This window comes from Oryctolagus cuniculus, chromosome 8 (genome assembly GCF_964237555.1).
Source record: "Oryctolagus cuniculus chromosome 8, mOryCun1.1, whole genome shotgun sequence".
NCBI classification, from domain to species: domain Eukaryota; kingdom Metazoa; phylum Chordata; class Mammalia; order Lagomorpha; family Leporidae; genus Oryctolagus; species Oryctolagus cuniculus.
This window is the reverse complement of record NC_091439.1, coordinates 45928606-45950616: the sequence shown is the minus strand read 5'-3', so window position 1 is coordinate 45950616 and position 22011 is coordinate 45928606. Positions and strand designations below refer to the sequence as shown.

General features: G+C 37.4%; 1 protein-coding gene across 4 annotated transcripts in view; it reads left to right on the top strand.

The window, feature by feature from the left end:
• Window positions 1–22011, top strand: part of USP53 (ubiquitin specific peptidase 53) — a 69950-nt gene that overhangs the window by 32553 nt on the left and 15386 nt on the right. For 3 of the 4 annotated variants that reach the window (XM_051820277.2, XM_051820276.2, XM_051820274.2), the window contains 10 exons: window positions 226–339; window positions 420–502; window positions 4220–4325; window positions 5110–5256; window positions 6006–6155; window positions 12189–12351; window positions 13254–13406; window positions 14640–14786; window positions 15755–16490; window positions 19535–19611. In XM_051820277.2, the coding sequence (XP_051676237.1) occupies window positions 226–339; window positions 420–502; window positions 4220–4325; window positions 5110–5256; window positions 6006–6155; window positions 12189–12351; window positions 13254–13406; window positions 14640–14786; window positions 15755–16490; window positions 19535–19611 (1876 nt within the window). The remainder of the gene's footprint in view (window positions 1–225; window positions 340–419; window positions 503–4219; window positions 4326–5109; window positions 5257–6005; window positions 6156–12188; window positions 12352–13253; window positions 13407–14639; window positions 14787–15754; window positions 16491–19534; window positions 19612–22011) is intronic. The other variant, XM_070047670.1, reaches the window with a different exon arrangement.

The following is a 22011-nucleotide window of genomic DNA, read 5'->3' as shown; positions in this document are numbered from 1 at the left end:
TACTTGGGCCATCCTCCAGTGCCTTCCCGGGTCACAGCAGAGAGCTGGACTGGAAGAGGAGCAACCGGGACAGAATCTAGCGCCCCAACTGGGACTAGAACCCAGAGTGCCAGTGCCGCAGGCGGAGGATTAGCCTAGTGAGCCACAGCAATGGCCAAGAGTTGTATTTTTGAGGTGCTTCCTGCGAGATCAGCAACTCATTTGTCTTTTTAATTTTTAAATTAGGAAAATATATTGGAGAGAATTCATTTTCACATAGTGCCAAGCAGAGATGCAGACATGTGTACCTCTAAATCTTGTATCACCCACCAGAAGTTTGCCATGACTCTGTATGAACAGGTGAGGTGACCTAATTATTTTACTGCCTATTATGCTTGTGTTTTATGATTGATAGATTAAACATGTGTTTCTACCTATAGTGTGTGTGTCGTAGCTGTGGAGCATCATCTGACCCTCTACCTTTTACAGAATTTGTGCGGTACATTTCTACAACAGCCCTATGGTAAGAACCTATTAAAGAATATTTACCAAAGATGTTAATAACACATGTAAGCACAACAAGTTTCTATAAAACCATAACACTTGTAAATTTCCCCTCTGACTTAGGCTAACAGATGCACTGTCATTAGAGGTACTATGAGATGTCTTCCTTAGTTGACTGCTTGTAATTTAGCCTAATACAAATTGAGTATCCCTCTTCCAAAATGTTTGGGCCCAAAAGTATTTCAGATATTTTTTGATTTTGGAATGTTTTACATAAATATAATGATACATTTTAGGGATGGGGAGGGAACCCAGGTCTAAACATGAAATCCATATACGTTTCATATACACATTATACACATAGCCTGAAGGTAATAGACAGTATTTTTAGTGTGCCTGAATTTTAACTAAGGTATGTCACGTGAGCTCAGGTGTGACAATTTCCACTTGCAGTGTCATGTCAGTTTCAGATTTTGGAACATTTTGTGTTTCTGATTATGGGTGTTCAACATGTATATGTCATGTAGTGAAATATACAAAATATGAGTTGAAATTTGTATCTGTATTTATAGCAAGTTTTTAGAACTGCGAAAGGGAGCTTAATATTCATTTTCGTTAAAATGTTCCCTTGGTAATGGCTGTGTTTCCTGTCAGTTACACGTGTCCTTTCATTGTGATACATTCTAGGATAAACAGAAAAGAAGGATGTGATTGTAACCCTTCAGTTATTATATTTGAGGGCTCAATATTTACCTTAAATAAAATTTGCCATGCTTGCCTGTTTGTTGTTCCTCTCTCATTTCTTTTCTGCCTTAGCTAATTAAGCATCCAAAAATGGTTCTTAGACCTTATAATAAAGATTGCTTGAGCACTTTCCAACAGGTATTTGAGAATAGAAATATTTGATATGTGATAAACATTGAATAAGATCATAAATGTAGAAATTTTAACATAAGAAGATAGAAGTAGATAATTACTAATCAGAATATACTATGCAACAATATTCTTGTCTGTGTGTAAATTGGATATCATGTTTATCCACTTTATATTATTTAACTTTCTGCCTTTCTTGAATATCACACATTATTTCTTTTTTTTTTTTAAGATTTATTTAATTTATTTGAGAGAGTTAGAGAGAGAGAGAGAGAGAGAGAGAATCTTCAACCCAATGGCGCAGATAGAGGGAGAGAATCTTCTACCTGATGGCAGAGAGAGAGGATCTTCCATCTGATGGCTTACTCCCCAAATGGCCACAATGGCTAGGGCTGGGCCAGACTGAAGTCATGATCCAGGACATCTTCCAGGTCTCTTATGTGGGTGCAGGGGCCCAAGAAATTGGTCTATCAATTGTTGCTTTCCCATGTGCACCAGTAGGGAGCTGGATCAGAAGTGTAGCAGCCGGGAATTGAACTGGTGCCCATATGGGATGCCAGCATCTCAGGCAGTAACTTTACCCCACTATGCCACTACGCCAGTCTTTTTTTTTTTTTTTAATTTTTATTTATTTATTTGAAAGGCAGAGTTACAGAGAGGCAGAAGCAGAGAGAGAGGTCTTCCATCTACTGGTTTACTCCCCAAATGGTGAGAATGGCCGGAGCTGGGCCAATCAGAAGCCAGGAGCCAGGAGCTTCTTCTGGGTCTCTCATGCGGGTGCAGGGGCCCAAGGAGTTAGGCCATTCTCCACTGCTTTCCCAGGCTAGAGCAGAGAGCTGGATTGGAAATAGAGCAACCAGGACTTGAACCAGCGCCCACATGGGATGCTGGCACTGCAGGCGGTGGCCTTACCCGCTACACCACAGCGCTGACCCCTACAACTCCAGTCTTAACACATTATTTCTTAAAGACTATCATTTGGTTATGTTTAATATCTTCTATACATTCACAAAAAACTGGGAAATGTTGATTTAGAGAAATGGTTCCTAAACTGAAGTCAGTTTTCAGTCTTTTTTTCTTATTTTATGAGAAGTGGGATAGGCCATAAATAAAATACTAAAATTTTAACCCTCAACTTTTGTGTTGACAGCACTCCATATCGGGATTGTAGATAATAAGAATTAGATTGTCTGCCTGGTTAACATTACATGTTGCTGTTCGACAGACTTTGAATTCCAATTCTGATACATAAAATTTTTAATATAATATCTATTAGTAATAAGCATCCAATATCAATTATTGAATGCCTACTATGTTCTAGGATTTCTGTAAACTATTGCCTTCCTTCTTGACACAAACTGTATTTTGTTGGTGAAGAGTAGGTTAATGAGATTAATCTGGTGAGTGAAGTTAAGATTGAAACCCAGATCCATCCAAACTCAAAATTGTCTGGTTAGCACTATTCTGATGCTGTCAGTTTTATAAAACCATTAGGTGCAACTTGAGTGAGCTTATCAGATAGAGTGTTCTCTATTAGGCTTGTAAAGTGTTTTAGAAGGGTGCTTTCACTTATCAAGTACCATTGAACTGTAAATTATACCCAGCTCTAGGACGGTTATATCACTATTAAGTAGAACCGGAGCGTCTGAACTGGAAACCAGGAGGGATTTCAGCTTACTTTGCATTCCACTGGAGAAGTGTTTACATAGTTGTTTCAAGATAATACCTTGTGTGAAAATGTGACTCTTGGGGAAGCTGAATAAAATAGCAGTTACCCTGTAGTGTATTAAAAGGCCTTCCTGGGCACTAATAAAATAATTAGCATTCATAATAGGAACAAAAGGCACAGTCTGGGGTAAGTAATTTTGGCTGTGATTTCTGTATTTAATCAGTGAAGGGCCTTTTCCTAGCTGGAATTTTTAACTTTGCTTTGGCAGCTTTGGGCCAGAAAGTAAGCTTTTTCTGTAGTTTTGTTTAAACTAAAGTCCCTACTTAAGATATAGAATAAAAAGAGTGCTTACTGTAAAATTCCCTTGAGACAGAGTGTCATGCCCTGATTCATGTCATTTCAAACAAAAGTACAAAGGTAAATTAGAAAGTATGTGGAAAAGTAGAATTAAAAAATGAACTTACTGTACAAAAATGTTTAAGTCTGCATCTGAGTGGTCTTCAAAAAGTTCAAAGAAAATATGTGTTATGAAAAAACTTTGCATAGATTTTGAAACTTTTTGCACTACACTAAACTTATCTTTTAATACTCATAAACTCTTTGAAGTATCTTATATTCTTAGTGTTATTTTTTTCTATCCTTGGCCAAATTTTTTTGTTCATACAACTGCCAGATTTAAAATGTTTTTACTTTATGAAAATTTACTTTTTTTAAAAAATTATTTATTATTGAGAGGTAGTTACACACAGAGGGAGAGATAAAGAGAAAGACCTTCTATCTGATGGTACGCTCCCTAAATGGCCTCAACTGCCAGAACTGGGCCGATCTGAAGCCACGAGCCAGGAGCTTCTTCCAGGTCTCCCACATGGGTGCAGGGGTCCAAACATTTGGGCCATCCTTGACTGTTTTTCCCAGGCCATAGCAGAGAGCTGGATCTGAAGAGGAGCAACTAGGATGAGAACCAGCGCTCATATGGGATGCTGGCACCGCAGGCGGAGGCTTAGCCTACTATGCCACAGCTCCGGCTGGAAAATTCACTTCAGGTTACTTTTTCAGGAATATCCATATTTAGATACAAGGCATACCTGTAGTGACAACTTACTATTTTTCTTGTGTACTTTATTAGATCTGTTAAGTTCTGTTAAGTTCATGGGCTACCTTTGGAACTGCTTTATTTATTTATTTTTTTTGTAGCAATGAAGTTGAAAGAATGATGGAAAGGCACGAGCGTTTTAAACCTGAAATGTTTGCAGAACTGCTACAAGCAGCAAATACGACAGATGACTATAGAAAATGCCCTGTAAGTATAATTTGGAGGACAGTAGGGTGCTTCTGTGTTTATAGTTTGAAAGTAGGCATTCAAATATTATTATACAAATAATAATTCTATATAGGAAATTTAAGAATATATTTTCATTTAAAAGATGTACTTACTTATTCTAAAGGCACAGTTACATAGAAAGAGGGTAAGCCTGAGAGAGAGAGAGAGAGAGAGAGAGAGAGAGATCTTTAATCTACAGTTCTTTCCAAAATGTTCACAAAGACAATGGCTGGGCCAGGCTAGAGCCAGGAGCTAGGATCCAGGATCTCCTCCATCTGTGTCTCCCTGATGGGTATCAGGGGCCCAGAAATAGGCCATCATCTGCTGGTTTCCTCAGTGGATCTGGATTGAAATCAAAGTAGCCAGGACTGAAACTGGTACTCTTACATGGGATGCTGGTGTCGCAAACTTAACCTGCTGTGCCGTGCCAGCCCCATTTTCTTTTTTAAAAAATGAATATGATAAATGATTTTTTCATTTAATATTGTTTTTGACTTTAAGGGTTTATTTCTGCTTCCTTTAGGTTAAATTTTTGTCTAACAGGCAAAAATCTCCCCAAATACTTTATAATAAACTTCTTGTTAACAGTTAAGACAAATAGCATGTTGGAAGTCAATTAACAGTATGTTGAAGAAGTAAGTTTCACATATATGTTGGGATTGTCATTGTATAATAAAAACTTGGTACAACTTTGCTGTGGTATATCTGTTTTGATGCTTTTGGAACTTGCCTTTTCTGTTTTTTTTTTTTTTTCTTTCTATAGAGTAACTGTGGCCAAAAAATAAAAATTCGTCGTGTTTTAATGAATTGTCCAGAGATTGTTACAATTGGTTTAGTCTGGGATTCTGAGCATTCTGACTTGACCGAAGATGTTGTTCGGAATCTAGCAACACATCTCTATCTTCCTGGGGTATCTTTCACTGTTTTCATTCATTTCTTCTTTTATTTTTAAATTCTTGTGAAGAGTCCTTATATGTTAAGGTACAATTAGTTAATGCTTTTCAGAGCTAAATTTTCTTTCTAAAGCAGAAATAATGTTTGAATGTATTCTTACACATTTAATCAAATCAAATTGTCCTGCATAGAGTAGAAGTAGCTTTCAGTTACAAGCTAAACTGTCCCCTGACTTTTCCCTCCTTCCTTCTACAATGATGATGATCTGAATATCTGCATAGGATCATGATTATAAATGTAAATGCTAATCTAGAAATATTTAAATTTAAAATTTATTTTCGGCAAGGATCTCTTGATATGATTGGTTATTTTCTGGATATATTTTGAATTGGCCCATGTTTCAGTTAAAAATCTAAATAATATAACATTTAGTGCATGTTCAAATATGTGATTTGGGAATTATCAGGACTTTGTCTGAAATTGGGAGTTTATGTCAAGTATCATTCATGTTATTGGAGATATTGTATTACTGAACTGATTTGTAATGAATTATTTCATTGGACTTAAAATTTCTATGAACTAATTGAAAGTAGTAATTCTGTTAACAGTACAATGGTCAGGAATGATTTCAATAATAAAATCATAATCTTGGATTTAGGCAATATACAATGAAAAATTTTTTTTCATAATGAGTCAGATATACAATTCACCAAGTTATTTTTAAAAGATATAACATTAAATGTACACTGTTAATTTTTTAAACAGCTTTTTTATAGGGTTACAGATGAAAATGCCAAAAACAGTGAACTTCACCTTGTTGGTATGATCTGCTACACCAGCCGACATTATTGTGCCTTTGCTTTTCATACCAAGAGTTCCAAATGGGTATTTTTTGATGATGCCAATGTGAAAGAGGTATGTGATATTTCTATAACTGGAGTAATTATTGTGATTTTGCTTTTTTGAATAAATGGCATAATAATATATATATGAAAGATATAATGATGTAAAATAATAAATTAGTAATAGCATCATTCATTAAGTTCAAATTTCCTTATACTGATTTTGGCTTATTTTGACTTTAACTACTAGTAGTCCATTTCTGGAATAATAAAAGATTGATAATAAATACTAGTGTACAAACATGTAACTTTCAGTGATGATCCCTTTTGTCAGATACATAGTCTTATATATATTTCTTTATGAATAATTCACAATTTCCTATATATCACCAACTTGTTAACTAGTCATGAAAACATAATTGCTTTTTTTTAAATTAGGACAATCTTCAAATTTTGTGAGTGAAGTTAGAAATGTCTATTATATCTTTTGGTAAATATTTACTCAAAATTAATGTCTAGAAAATTAGTGAATAATGGTTCTTAAGGGGTATCAGAACCACATGTGGAGCTTTGTATAAAACATGTATTTCTGGACTCTTGAATTCTTAATTAAGTAGTGTAGGGGCAAAGTGTCTGAATTTTTAAGTTCCAAAGGAGAATCAGACTTGTCATACTTGAAAATAAAGATATTGACAGTACTGTTTTCAGACTTAGTGGTTTTGAGAGTCCTGTTATTAGCCAGTAAACACAAAATAATTATTTTTTGGTTGTTATAAGCAACTTATGTAGAATTGTGTTTACTTTCACTTTACTTTCTAACAGGCCATTTATCATTAGTGCTGTGATTATTTATACATAGCAATTTCTTAGATAATATTCAGTAAGCACGAACCTTGAAAATGACTGAAAAATTGTACTTCATCAAAACTTAAAATGTTTTCTCTTCAGTAAGTACTCTTAGGAGAATGAAATAACAAGACACAGAAAATATTTGTCAAATATATCTCTAATGAAGACTATTTCTAGAATATTTGAAGAATTTTTACAACACAGTAATAAGGCAATCAAACTCTAAAAATGGACAGTTCAGAGAAGACTATATAGGAATGTACCTTGGGATAGTATTCAACACATTATTAGCCACAAGGGAAATACAAATTTAGTTCACAATGAGATTCTAATTCTCACTTGTTATAATGGCTAAAATTAAAAAACTGACCATGCCAATAGTTGACAAGGATATGGAACAGCTAGACCTCTCACATGAGGCCAGTGAAACTGCAAAAATCAAACACAAATTTTGGAAACCAGTCTGTCAATTTTTTATAAATTTAAACCTATACTTACCATACAACCATACAGTCCAGCAGTTCCCCTCCTGAGAAGACGTATGTCCACATAGAAATTGCACTTGAATGTTCATGGTAGCTTTCTTCGTAGTTAAAACTGGCAAGACCACAGATGTCCATCAACAAGTGAATGGATAAGCAAATTGTGCTGTGCTATCTAGTGGAATATGATACTCATCAATAAAAAGGAATGAACTCTTGATTCATGCAGTAATGTAGACGAATCTCAGAAGCATTATGCTAAGTGAAAGAACCAAGCCATAAACAACTAATACTGTGACTCTGTTTATATGGAGTTTTAGAAAATAAAAAAGTTATAGAAAGGAGGTCAGTGTTTTTTTAGGAGCTGAAAAAGGGAGCTTTTCAGATTTTGAGGTGAGGATTACATGACTTTGTAATTTTGTCAGAACTCAATGACTTGTCCATTGTAACTGCATAATTTTATTTTATGTAAATTGCCAGTAAAACCAATGAATACTTTTGATGTCCAAAAATAAACATTTTGCTTAAATTACTTAGTGTTTTGATACTAGGGTTTAAGGAGTTCCATCTTGAGTCAGTGTGTAACATTTGGAGTGTCTACTTTGCATCTACACAGTTTAAATTGTCAAAATTTGTAGGAAGAACTGCATCTGTGAATCTCCCTGTGAGGTGTTTTTGTTTGTTTTTAAACTGGTCCCTCAAGTCTATCTCAGAATCCCAGCTGAATGTGTGTTTGAAAAAGCTCCTCAGGATTTCCTTTTTTAAAAGGCCCTCTCCCTGCAAAACCCGGTATTCAGAATGCTTTGTGATATTTTTGTGTTATTTTCAAAGCAGCTTTGTAGAGGTGTAAAGTGCACCCAGTTTAAGTATGCAATTTGAGGTTTGATGGATGTATACACCTATTTCACTGTACAGTCAGTATATTGAATGTTTTTATCATTCCAGAAGAGTTCTGTTGTGCTCCTTTTTCCTGTCAGTCGGTTTGTCATGTCTTGGGCCCAAGAAATCACTGATCTCACTATAGATTAGTTTTGTCCATTCTACAGTTTTATATAAATGGTCTTTTGCAGTACGTTCTATTCTGTGTCTGGCTTCTTTCCCTTAGCATACTACCTTTAAGATTAATTTGTATTATTTGTATTAGTGCTTCATTTTTGTTGTGTTCCTTTTGATGGCTATACGACAATTTATGCATTTACCTGTTGAAGAATGAACAATCTTTGTGTGAACATACATTTTTGCCATTGCTCTTAGGTAATGCCCAGAAGTGGAATTTCTTGGTTGTATGGTGTATGTTAAATTGTACAAGAAATTGCCAAATGGATTTCCCCAGTGGTTGATAGAATTCCCGTCAGCAATGTACCAGAGTTCCTGTCATTCCATGGTCCCAGCAGCAGTGTGTTGGCAGTTTTTAATCTGGCCCTTCTAAGTGGGTGCATCATACTGTTTTCACTGTGATTTTAATTTGCATTTCCCTTATGGTTGATAGTGTTTTCAGCATCTCTTCATGTGCTGATTGGAGATTCTTGTATCTTTTTTTGATCAAGTGTTTGTTCAGGTGTTTTGTCAGCTTTTCCAATTGGATAATCATCTTGTTAATGAGTTGTGGCAATCCTTTATTCCATCCAGAAGTCCTCTATTAGATGTATCTTGCTTATTTTTAAAGAATTTTTTCATAGTGTCCTCCCAAGAAAAGAAGTTGTTAGTTAATTTTGATTGAAATCATTTTATAAATTTTGTTTTTCTATGGTTTGTTTCATATCCTGTCTAAAGAATCTTTACCTTCCCCAAGATAGAAAGATTTTTTCTTTTGTTTTCTTCTGTAAGTTTTGTAATTTTTATTTGATTTATTCTGAGTAAATTTTTGTGATTTGTTGGTAATAGGGTTGAAATTCTCTTTCTCATCCACTATCTGTTTCAGCATTTGTTGAACTGACTTGCTGGTATTCTTCTTTGAATTGCCTTGGAATCTTTGTCAAAAATCAATCAACCATGTGTGTGGAGAGCTTTTTAAAATTTATAATTAAATCTTGATTTAGAAAGTCTATAATTTCTGCCAACCAATTTTTTAAATGATAATGTTTAAGTTGTATGACAATAAATGGGACAGCCAAGAAGAAAACCACCGTACATGGGAAAAATGATGGCTCCATCTCACTGTCTCCTTGGCAGTGGGATTACCAGCTCCTCCACATCTTTGCCAACCAATGGCTGATGGCGTGGCCATCTTTTTATGTATCTATTTTCCACCTGCATATCTTCGTTGAATTCAAACATTTTGCCCATTTTTTTCGGTTACTGCGTTCTTGTTACTGGGTTTTGAGAATTCTTCATGTAGTCAGAAAAGACCCAGATATGTGATTAGAAATAGTCTCTCTGAGTCTGTGGCTACTTTCTTACATGTTATAAATAATGACTTTGACAAAGTCACTTTTGATGACATCCAGCATATTAATTTGATTATTTATAATTTTATTTGTGTTTAATTAAAATTATTTGTAATTTTAATGTTACTTTTGACTGATCCAAAATCACAAATACTTCTCATGTATTTTCTTGAAGAAGTACTGTGGTTTCCATCTTTCCTTTAGGTTTATAGTCTATTTTGAGTTAATTTTTGTATATGATGTGAATTAAGGGTCAAAATTAATCTTTTGAAATGATTTATATTTGAAGGCAGAGAAAGACAAATAGAAAGCACTTCTGTTTGCTGGTTTTCTCCCCTGTGCCGCCGACAATGGCCAGAACTGGGCTGGGCCAATGAGTTAGAACTCAGTCAGGTCTCCCTTGGGGGTTGCAGGAGCCCAGTTTCTTGAGCCCTCCCAGGGTCTGCATTAGCAAGAAGCTGGAGTCAGGAGCCAGAGCCAGATGTTGAACCAAGGTATTCTAGTGTGGGCATGGGCATCTTAACTGCCAGGTAAAACTCCTGTCCCAAATGCATCTTTGTGTGTGTGTGTGTATGTGTGTGTGTGTTTTAAGATTGTTTATTGGGGCCGGCGCTGTGGCGCAGCAGGTTAATGCCCTGGCCTGAAGTGCCAGCCCATATGGGTGCTGTTCAAGACCTGGCTGCTCTACTTCCAATCCCATTCTCTGCTATGGCCTGGGAAAGCAGTAGAAGATGGCCCAAGTCCTTGGGCCCCTGCACCCACATGGGAGTCCTGGAAGAAGCTCCTGGCTCCTGGCTTCAGATCAGTGCAGCTTTGGCCTTTGCGGCCAAATGGGGAGTGAACCAGCGGATGGAAGACCTCTCTCTCTCTCTCTCTCTCTCTCTCTCTCTCTCTTTTTCTCTCTGCGTAACTCTTTCAAATAAAATAAAGCTTTTTTTTTTTTTTTAAATATTTGTTTATTTATTTGAAAGGCAGAGAGAGAAAGAGGTCTTCCATCCACTGGTTCACTCCCAAATGGCCACAATGGCCAGAACTGGGCATATCTGAAGCCAGGAGCCGGGAGCTTCTTCCGGGTCTCCTGTGTGGGTGCAGGGGCCCAGGGGTTTGGGCCATCTTCTGCTGCTTTGCCAGGCCATAGCAGAGAGCTGGATCAAAGGGGAGCAGCTGGGACTCAAACCCATGCTCACATGACATGCTGGTGTCACAGACGGCTTAATCCTTTGCACAACAATGCCAGCCTCTCTATTCATTTTTTCTGAGGCCAATGCCACACTATCTTGATTACTACAAACTTATAACAAGCTTAGAAGTCATAAAGTGTCTACACATTTTTCAGTCAATATTAAGGTTCCATCCATTTCCATATAATTTGAGAAACATCTATCAGTTTTCACAAACAAGCCTGCTCTAGGTTTTCATAAGGTTTACACTGAGTCTAAATTGAGAATTGACATATTAATAATTTTGAGTCTTCTCATCCCCTGAACAAGGCATCTCTCTTTTACATAGGTTTCCTTAAATATCTCTCAAGGTTTTTTTTGTTGTTGTTGTTGTTGTTGTTGTACAAGTCTTAAATTTTGAGGGCCGATGTTGTTGCTTAGTAGGTAAAAGCTGCCTCCTGCAGTGCCAGCATCCCATGTGGGTGCCAGTTCGGGTCCCAGCTGATCTACTTCCAATCCAGCTCCGTGGAAGTGTGCCTGGGAGGGCAGTAGAGATGGCCTGGGTGCTTGAGCCTCTGCACTCATGTAGGGGATCTGGAAGAAGCTCCTGGCTTCAGCTTGGCCCAGCACCGGCCATTGTGGCTGCTTGTGGAGTGAACCAATGGATGGGAGATTCTCTCTCTCTTTCTCTCTCTCTTCCTCTCCCTCTCCTTCTCCCTGTTTGTAGCTCTTTCAAATAAATAACCAAATCTTTATTTAAAAAAAATAAACCTGAAATGTTTTTTACCAGATTTATCCTTAAGTATTTCACATTTTGAAGGCATTGTAAATATTTTCAAATTTCATCCTCCAATTATTTGTTGCTGATATTTAGAAATATCATTGAATGTTGTATATTGATCTTACATCCTGTAACCTTGCAAAATTCCCTGATTAATTTCAGTAGTTTGTGAGGTTTTTGTTTGTTTTAGATCCCATTGGATTGTCTACATATGTGGGCATATCATCTGAAAATAAAGATGCTTTTTCCTTCTTCAAAAAAAATGATAATGTTTAAAAAACTTATTTACTAAATAAGATTAATCATATCATATGATGGACAATTGAACTGCTACCATCTAAGTGTCTTTAAAACTTTTTTAATTTCAGATCAATTCAGAATCTTTGCCTTTTCGTGTAAACACATTGATTAAGAGGTCTTATTTTATTCTTTATGGTTTTTAAAAAGGTTGGAGCTAGATGGAAAGATGTGGTCTCCAAGTGTATTCGTTGCCACTTCCAGCCACTGCTTTTGTTTTATGCAAACCCAGATGGCACAGCGGTTTCCACTGAAGATGCACTTAGGCAGGTGGTCAGCTGGTCACATTACAAATCCGGTGCAGAAAATATCGGTAATTATTTTAAAATAGCATTTTTTAGTGTTTTTCTATTATAATGAACTAGGAATACTAGTATATTGAATATAAATGAATGTTGAGGATAATGTCAAAATTGAGTTTCATCACAATGGGGTTTAGGGAATTCTAGTACTTCTTGTTATGTTTAGAAAGGGAACTTTCCTTTTCAATGTGAGGATAATGTCAAAATTGAGTTTCAGTACAGTGGAGTTTAGGGAATTCTAGTACATCTTGTTGTGTTTAGAAAGGGACATTTCCTTCTCAGTGAAGTGAGAAACTTCAGGCGTCAGGCACTGTTACACAGCAGAGACGAGCTTCTTACCTGGGAGCTCTATCAGTGAATACTGAAATTTAAAATGATTTAGTGGGGTAGGTGTGGCACAGTGGGTTAAGCTGCATCTTGTGATGCCTACATCTCATATGACAGTGCCTGGGGTGGAATCCCATCCCCACTTCCATTCCAGCTTCCTGCTACTGTGCACTCTGCATGCAACAGGTGATGGCTCAAGTACTTGAGTCTCTGCCAGCCATTTAGGAGTCGATGGAGTTCTTGACTTTGGCCTGGCCAGTTCTGGCTATTGCCAGTATTTGGGCAGTGAACCAACAGATGGAAGCTGCTACTCTCTCTCTCTCTCTCTCTCTCTCATTCTTCTTTTCAAATAAATACAAATAAATAAACTTTAAAAAGTGATGGAGTACACCAGAAAAAGTTCAAAGCAGCTAGACCATTTGGCACTGCATTATTAAGTACATAAATATCCTTAGACAATGTTAATCCTTTTAAGTTTTAAGTAATTTTGTCTGTAGTCTTGAAAGTATCTGAAACTATAACTCAAACATTTCCTTTCCTGGTAGTAAGGAAAACAGTGACACACTTTCACTTATTTTTTTTTAAGGATGTGAAAAGCCCACAATTTATAAGTCAGATAATTCGAAAGAAAATGGAGTTGGCGACCAGGCCAAACAGAGAGAAAACCAGAAATTTCAAACTGATAATATGTCATCATTTAATCGGAGCCACATTCAGACAAGTGGAGGGAGAGGGCCAGGTATGTGGTTAAGTTGTCTTTTTACATTATTACTGAACATGTTGGCCACTTGCTTTCTTTACTAACTGAATCTGTAATTACTGGAGAGAATTATGAAGAAGGAAGATGCTTTACTGGCTGTGTTAGCGACATAGAGAAAATGACAAGTAGATTACCAAATGTCTTTTGATTGATGCATTTCTCTAAGAGCTATAGTTTACCTGACCAGTTTGATTCCTGGAATTGTTTGAATTTCTCATGCACTCAGAGCTGTGGTAGGCCTGAGGCAGTCTACCCAGTAAAAGAAAGATCTGATAAGGCCTTTTTGTCAAGGAGTTAACACACAGCTTGAAAAAGACAAACATATTAATAATTTGGCATATATGCTAAAATTAAGTGGTTATTGGTGAATAGCTCAGAGTTGCTATAATAGTATTTTGTTCTTTTCTTTATTTTTATTCAACCCTATATTAGATGCCATGACTGTGACTTGAACCCAAAATGAGGCGTCACAGTGCAGTGTGGAGTTATGGTTTAGAAATACATAAAACTTAATTGTGTGGATGTTCAGGATGATTTTATTGATAGCTTTGAAATGTTATTAATGAAGTAATATCAGACCATTAAAATGACCCAATGAATCCAGAATGAATAATTATCATCAACAAAGGTTTATAATACAGGCTTTTAAAAAGTCTTACTGAGACTCTTTTTCCCTCTCATGAATTCTTGGTACTTGAAGATTAAGACGTTTTTTGGTTTTCAAAATACACCTACTTTAAGTCCAGTAATAGTGTGTATGTGGTTGAGAGCACAAGCTTTGGAATCAGAGATGTTGGGCTCATATCCCAGTTCTACATTTACAGGGGATGGGAATGTGGGCAAGTGTCTAGTTTGTCCTTGCCTGAAATGGAGATAGTAATTGTACTTAATTTAAATGAGGATACATTTCGAATAATACCTGGCAAATAATGATCAGCTAGCTTTAGCTCTTGGTATTTAAATGGCAAGTCAGTTTTTTCTCTTTTTATACTTGCTTTTAGGGCCATGCAAGAAATTTTAAAATAAAACAGTATATGTGCAGCATCAGGAAAAATCATACCGAGTTTTTAGTTAGCATAAAAATGAGTTCATTGTGTGCTTTAATCTGTGTTTTAAATAAGTAAAACCTTAAAATGTTTATAGAGTTCTGTTTTTACTTTTGTTAAATATTTTGAGAAATGATCTGTAACATTGAAAGAATTTCTTTTACAGTTAAGTTCACTCACAATGATCAAAGGGAAAAGATAAGAGACATTTCCAGAGAATGTGCACTGAAAGCCATTGAACAGAAAAATTCACTTTCTCCACAAAGGAGAGATTTAGAGAAAGGACAAAGAAAAGATTTAGGCCGGCATAAAGGTAAGTGAAGAGCTTAGAGCATTCATTTAAAAAGAGACTACTAAAAATTTTACTTTAAAATTGAGTGTCATAACATTAAATTTAATTTCTATGTGTTTATGTATATCTATATGTTTGTTAGTGTGAGTTCTTTATTACACCTAAACTAAACCTAAAAATGCAGAGTATTCCTGATTTTTACATAATTGTAGCCTGAGAGACTAGTGTTTTGATTTTTTTTAACTTTTATTTATAAATGTCCTTCACTCATGTGGAATATTCAAATAATAAGGGGGGGTTATACAAAAAGTGACAGGGCTTCTTTCTCTGAAATCTCTCACCTTCGTGTGACCTCAGTTACTAGTTTCCAAGTCGTTATAAGCATGTCTTACTTTCTGTGCATTTTTGCTCTTCTTTTATTATGGCATAGTTGGACTCTAGAGACAGGTATCTGCTGCAGTGATGTCCCTCTACATCTCCAGGTGTATTTTTTGGGTATAGCCATAGCACAAAGTCATTTCGGAGGAAGTGCTGGGTCAGGGTATGTTTATTTTTAATTTTGACAGATGTGATGTGTCTCAGTTGCCTTCTGAATGGCTGCTGCACCACCAGTGAGTGGATGTCTGTTTCTTCACTCGCAGCAGCAATTGCTTTAACGCATGTTTAAGTCTTTACCAGTATATTTGGTGACAAATATTTCTCTGATTTTTGTAAATTGAGCTAGAATGCTTTTTTTCAAAAAACTGTTTGAATTATCTGCCTCTTAGATCATTTTAAAAAGTCTGTTTCTTTTATAAAGGCCTCATTAGCATAAATGGGGACTGAAGAAGCACTTTATCTCCAAGTATGCAATATAATTACTTATTATTTTCCAGTGATTGCTTTACCTTTCTTCTCAAACAAGATATTTGTCTTGTGATTAAAAAGTGACTCTAAAGAGTTGTTTATTTGTAACTTTAATTAATTATTAAACTGTGTTTTTTTAAAAGATTTGGTTGATGAAGACCTGTCACATTTCAAATCTGGATCACCTCCTGCTCCAAATGGCTTTAGACAATATGGAAATCCACATCTGTATCATAGTCAAGGAAAAGGACCGTGTAAACATGACCGAGTTGCCCATCATGGTCGAGCTGCACAAGTAATAAGTTCAAGTAAATCCCAGATTCTTGCTCCAGGAGAGAAAGTGACTGGCAAAGTTAAGGCTGACAGTGGCACTGGATATGATACAGACAGCAGCCAGGATTCGAGGGATAAAGGAAGCAGCTGTAATAGCAGCAGTAAAAACCGGAACCGAGGTTGGAAACCTATGAGAGAAACATTAAATGTTGACAGTGTTTTTAGTGAAAGTGAAAAAAGGCAGCACAGTCCAAGACATAAATCAAATATCAGTAACAAAGTTAAATGTAGCAAAGACCAGAATTTTAGTAATTGGCCAAAAGAGAATCCGAAACAGAAAGGTTTAATGACCATTTATGAAGATGAAATGAAGCAGGAAATAGGAAGCAGAAGTTCCCTGGACTCTAATGGAAAAGGAATGGAGAAAAATAGAGGTTTTGTAGAGAGTAAAATTCATGGTGACAATTGGCAGATACAAAGGACGGAGTCTGGATACGAAAGCAGTGATCACATCAGTAATGGATCTACTAATTTGGACTCACCTGTTATTGATGGACATGGTACTATAATGGAGAACAGTGGTGTTAAAGAAATAGTATCCTTAAGGTAATACATAAAGTGAATGAATGATATTCTCTCTACCATCCTCTCTTGTAAATTGCAGTAATTTTTAGAGTTTGGGATCAGTTAACTGCAATAGAAACCACATTTTTATTTGATATTTCAGATTTTAATTTTAATAGTTATTTTCTGATTCCAGAAATAACAAGTTATTTTTAGGAAAGTTTAAAATAAATATATTACCATTGTTTTCACCACTGTTATTTATTGATTTATACTACAGATTTTTCTTTTTTAAAAGATTTTATTTATGGGTTCAGTGCTGTGGTGTAGCAGGTAAAGCCATTGCCTGTGGCACAGGCATCCCATGTGGGCCCCAGTTTCAGTCCTGGCTGCTCTACTTTTGATCCAGCTCTTTGCTAAGGCCTGGGAAAGCAGTGGAGGATGGCCCAAGGCTTTGGGTCCCTGCACCTGTGTGGGAGACCTTGGATGAAGCTCCTGGCTCCTGGCTTCGGTTTGGCTCAGCTCTGGCCATTGTGGCCATTTCGGAAGTGAACTAGCGGATGGAAGACCTCTCTGTGTCTCTCTCTGCCTCTGCCTCTCTGCCTCTGCCTTTCAAATAAAATCTTTAAAAAAAAAAAAAAAAGATTTTGCTTATTTATTTGAGAGGTAGAGTTAGAGACAAAGAGATGAAGAGACAGAGAGAAAGGTCTTCCATCCACTGGGTAACTCCCCAAATGGCCGCAATGGCCAGAGCTGGGCCAGTCTGAAGCCAGGAGCCAGGGGCTTTTTCTGGGTCTCCCACATGGGTGCAGAGACCCAAGCACTTGGCCATCTTCAACTGCTTTCCCAGGCCATAGTAGAGAGCTGAATCGGAAGAGGAGCAGGTGGAACTAGAACCAGCATTCATGTGGGATGCTGGCGTCGCAGGAGGAGGCTTAGCCCACTTTGCTTTAAAGCATAGACGTAAATTGGCTGCATCTCAGTCACTAAGTTGATTGTTTAATTTTTCAGTCTGTGTGATTACTCATTATATCTCTGACATGTGCAATTCAATTTGAGCTGTATTTTTCCCTTTAATGATATAAAAGAATTTAGTTGAATAACTAAGATCATGTTTAAGTTAATTAATTCTGAATGTGTGCATTTATTATATTATTAGTAGTACAGTCACACTTGTCAGTGTAATTTTTTTAAAGATTTATTTATTTATTTGAGAGGCAGAGTTACAGAGAGGGGGAAAGATAGAGAGATCTTCCATCCTCTGGTTCATTCCCTTCATGGCTGGAGCAGCTGATGCTGGGCTGATCTGAAGCCAGGAGCTAGGAGCTTCTGGGTCTCCTGTTTGGGAGCAGGGGCCCAAGCACTTGGGCATCTTCCACTGCTTTCCCAGGCCACAGCAGAGAGCTGGATCAGAAGTGGAGCAGCCGAGACACGAATGGACACACACATGGGATGCTGGCACCGCAGGCAGAGGCTTAACATACTACACCATAACACTTGTCCCAGTAATTACGTTTTAAAAGTTTTATTTGAGCCGGCGCCGTGGCTCACTAGGCTAATCCTCCGCCTTGTGGCGCTGGCACACCGGGTTCTAGTCCCGGTCGGGGTGCCGGATTCTGTCCCAGTTGCCCCTCTTCCAGGCCAGCTCTCTGCTGTGGCCAGGGAGTGCAGTGGAGGATGGCCCAAGTGCTTGGGCCCTGCACCCCATGGGAGACCAGGAGAAGCACCTGGCTCCCGGCTTCGGATCAGCGCGGTGCGCCGGCTGCCGCTGTGGCCATTGGAGGGTGAACCAACGGCAAAGGAAGACCTTTCTCTCTGTCTCTCTCTCTCACTGTCCACTCTGCCTGTCACCAAAAAAAAAAAAAAAAAAAAAAAAAAAAAGTTTTATTTGAAAGGTAGAAGACAGAGCACATGATTATTATGTTGACTGACTCACTCTGCAAATGCCTGCAAAAGCCAGGGCTGGACCAGGCTGAAAACAGGAGCCTGGAACTTCATTCAGGTCTCCCATGGGGGTGGTAAAGACCCAAGTACTTGAGAAATCATCTGCTGCCACCCAGGTTGGGCGTTAACAGGAAGTCAGATTAAAAGTGGAGGGAGGTGGGGCCGCCACTGTGGCATAGCGGGTAAGCTGCCAACTGTAGTGCTGGCATCCCATACGGGTGCTGGTTCAAGTCCTGGCTTCTCCACATCTGATCCAGCTCTCTGCTATGGCCTAGGAAAGCAGTAGAAGGTGGCCCAAGTGCTTGAGACCCTGCACCTGCATGGGAGACCTGGAAGAAGCTTGGATTGGGCCAGTTTTAACCATTGCGGCCATCTGGGGAGTGAACCAGCGCATGGAAGACCTCTCTCTGTCTCTGTCTGTCTCTCTCTGCCTCTCTCTTTCAAATAAATAAATAAATCTTTAAAAAAAAAAAAAAAAAAAGCTTCTGAAGCCAGGTCCTTTTGCCTTATGCTTACAGGCCACTTTAAGAAAAAAAGTGGAGGTGGGACCCAAACCCGGACTCTGAGATAAGAGAAGCCGACATCCCAAGTGGCAGCTTAATGGCTGCAGTTCAACACCTGCCCCTTCTCTGTATTATTCTACAACATGCCCACGGCTTAGTGACTGATTTCTCAAGTCAGTCTAACCTCTTTTTCTGCTTTTAATCCTTCTAGAATATCTTAATTTGATACTAGCTGTGTCTGACCACATTCATTATTAAGCTAGATTTTCAAAAATCAGCTGCTCATATTTTATTAAAATAATTGTTTCAACAAGAACTCAAGGAAACTCTTTTTACTTGGCAAGACAATTTCATAACACTTCTTGGAAAAAGTAGCCTAGGGTAGTAGAAAAATCAGGGCTTGGTAACCATAACCAAATAGACTTGAATTTTCATTATCAGGCAAATTAATTAGACTTTTACAACCTTAATATCCCAATGCAAAATGAAGACCATAACTACTTGTAAGCACTGAGAGCTATCAATTAAATAATGTACATTAAGCCGTATGGCATATATTAGTTGTTTAGTGAGTATTAATTTCTTTCTCTAAAAAATAAACTAATAACTGATATGTTTGTTGTGTGTTTTATTTTCTAGTGATCAGCTTAAGATGAGTAACTCAAATTTAGAACACATGGACTGTAACTCCCATCAGAATAAAAACCACATAGGAGGTAAGCATTTCACGTAAATATAATAGTTGCAGTAAAGAATAGATTGCAATAATTTATTGTTTGCTGTTTTGACACTAAGAGGAAATCCTATATGGCTATAGAAATTATTTAAAAGTAACTTTGAAATATCAATGAAAAAATCATTTAAATTAATGTATAAAAGCATATTCTAATAAAGATAGTTGAAAGAAGGCAATCAGCATTTGTTTTTGTATGTATATTGTCTGTGCATGCTATGTTTTTCTCATATTCTTCAAAGTATTATGTATGACTTTGATTAGCTAAATATGCTTTTCAATTTTGTAGTATTTTTTTATTATTTTATTTATTTGAAAGGCAGAGTTAGAAGGAATGACAGAGAAAGAGAGTGAGTGAGAGAGAGAGAGAGAGAGAGAGAGTGAGAGAAATATGTTACATCTGCTGGTTCACTCCCAAAATGGCCATAATGGTTGGGAGTTGGCCAGGCAGAAGCCAGGAGCCTGGAACCCCATCTGGGTTTCTCATGTAGTGGCAGGAGCTCAAGCACTTGGGCCATCTTTTGCTGCTTTCTCATGCGCAATAGCAGGGAGCTGGACCAGAGGTGGAGTTGAACCAGCATCCACATTGGATGTTGGCATCACAAGTGGTGGCTCAACCCGTTGTGCTACAATCAATGCCAGCTCTTTTGCAGTCTACTTGCAAGGATGGTGGGAAAGTGCAGTTTTGTAGATGCCTGGAAATGTATGTGTAAACAGCTTTAATGACTACTTTATGAATTAAGAACAAAGAAAAAAATCGATAAAAAGCTTTCTGGGAAAGTTCAGTTTGGAAACAATAAATAATGTAGTGGTATGGCATTTTTCTAGGTGATTTGTTAGCAAACCAGAGCCAGCCAGAAGCAAGAACAGATATTTGAACTTGTACAGCTTTCAGGATTGCTACTGGAGAACATATCTGAAGGATCTGGGGAAAGAGAGATCAAAGAAAGTGATGAGCGAGGCAGTTATTGATGTTGCAGCCAGGCAGTGTGTTCCGATTTTAGAATTCAGAGGGAAAAGAGGCATATAATTTTTCACAATAAGAAATCACCACAAACAACAAATTTTAAAGTCTTTTAGTCTCTATCGTCCTTAAGACTTTTGTGGAGATTATTTTTCAGGTTGCAGACATTGAACATGATTAATTGGTAAATTATTTTGTTTTCATCAAATGTTATAATATCAGAAGGAAACATTTATATTAAGGAAATAACTTTCCTTTCCCATATTAAAACGTCTCGCCTGTTTAAAAGATCTGATAAAAGTCTGGTAACCAAGTATTACAGGAAACAGTAGAGGGTTGGCCAGGAATCAGAGCAGAAGCCTGTGAGGTTGAACAATAACTGCAAGTTCAGTACTCTTTTCAAAATGATGCTTGCTTCCTGATGGTTATAAAAACACAAGGTCATAGGGATTTTGATGGTCCAGAGAACATTGCTTTATGAGCTTTGCACTGACTTTCTGGAATTACATAAAAGAGTATGTATGTAATGCACTTGATTTTTTTTTTGTTGTGGCAAAGTATATATAACATCATTGAGAATTGTGTTTTTAAATGTATAGGTGTTCAATAAGTATGTTTACATACAATGACTACCATAGGAGTAAAGAACACATAGAAGGCACATGTTGTGGTGCGGTGGGATAAGCCACCGGGTGGGATGCCTGCATCCTGTATCAGAGTGCTGATTCAAGTCCTGGCTACTCTGCTTCCAATACAGGTCCCTGCTTATGTGCCTGGGAACCAGCAGATGAAGGTCTAAATACTTGACTCCCTGCCACCCATGTGGGTGATCCAGGTGAAGTGACTAGCTCTTGGCTTCAGCCTGGCCCAGTCCTAGTAGTTGCAGCCATTTGGGGAGTGAACCAGCAGAGAGACAATCTGTCTCTCTCTCTCTCTCTCTCTTTCTTTTCCTATCTCTGTCTCCCTCTCTATCTCTCTCTTCTAAATAAATAAATCCTTCTAAAGAAAAGGACAAGTTGAAAAATTGACAGAAAAGAACACCTATGGAAAAGTAAAGTTTGGAAAAAATATGTAGTGGTGTATCATTATTAGTGATTTATTAGCAACATAGAGCAGTTCAGAAGCAAATAAGATGTTTAAATGTCTACAGAAATCAGGATTGCTATTGGGAGAACACACATGAAGGATTTAGCAAAAGTAAAGGCCAATGGTAAGCTAGCGGTTATTGATATTGCATTAACCTTGTTGTACCACAGTGGCTGACGTCCATCTCCAGAGCTTTTTATCTTCTCAAACTGAAATTGTCTACCCACTAAGCAACTACTCTACATTTTCCCCTATCTCCAGCCCCTGGCAACCACTATTCTACTCTGTATCTCTGAAATTTGACTACTTTAGGTACCTTATATAGGTAAAATC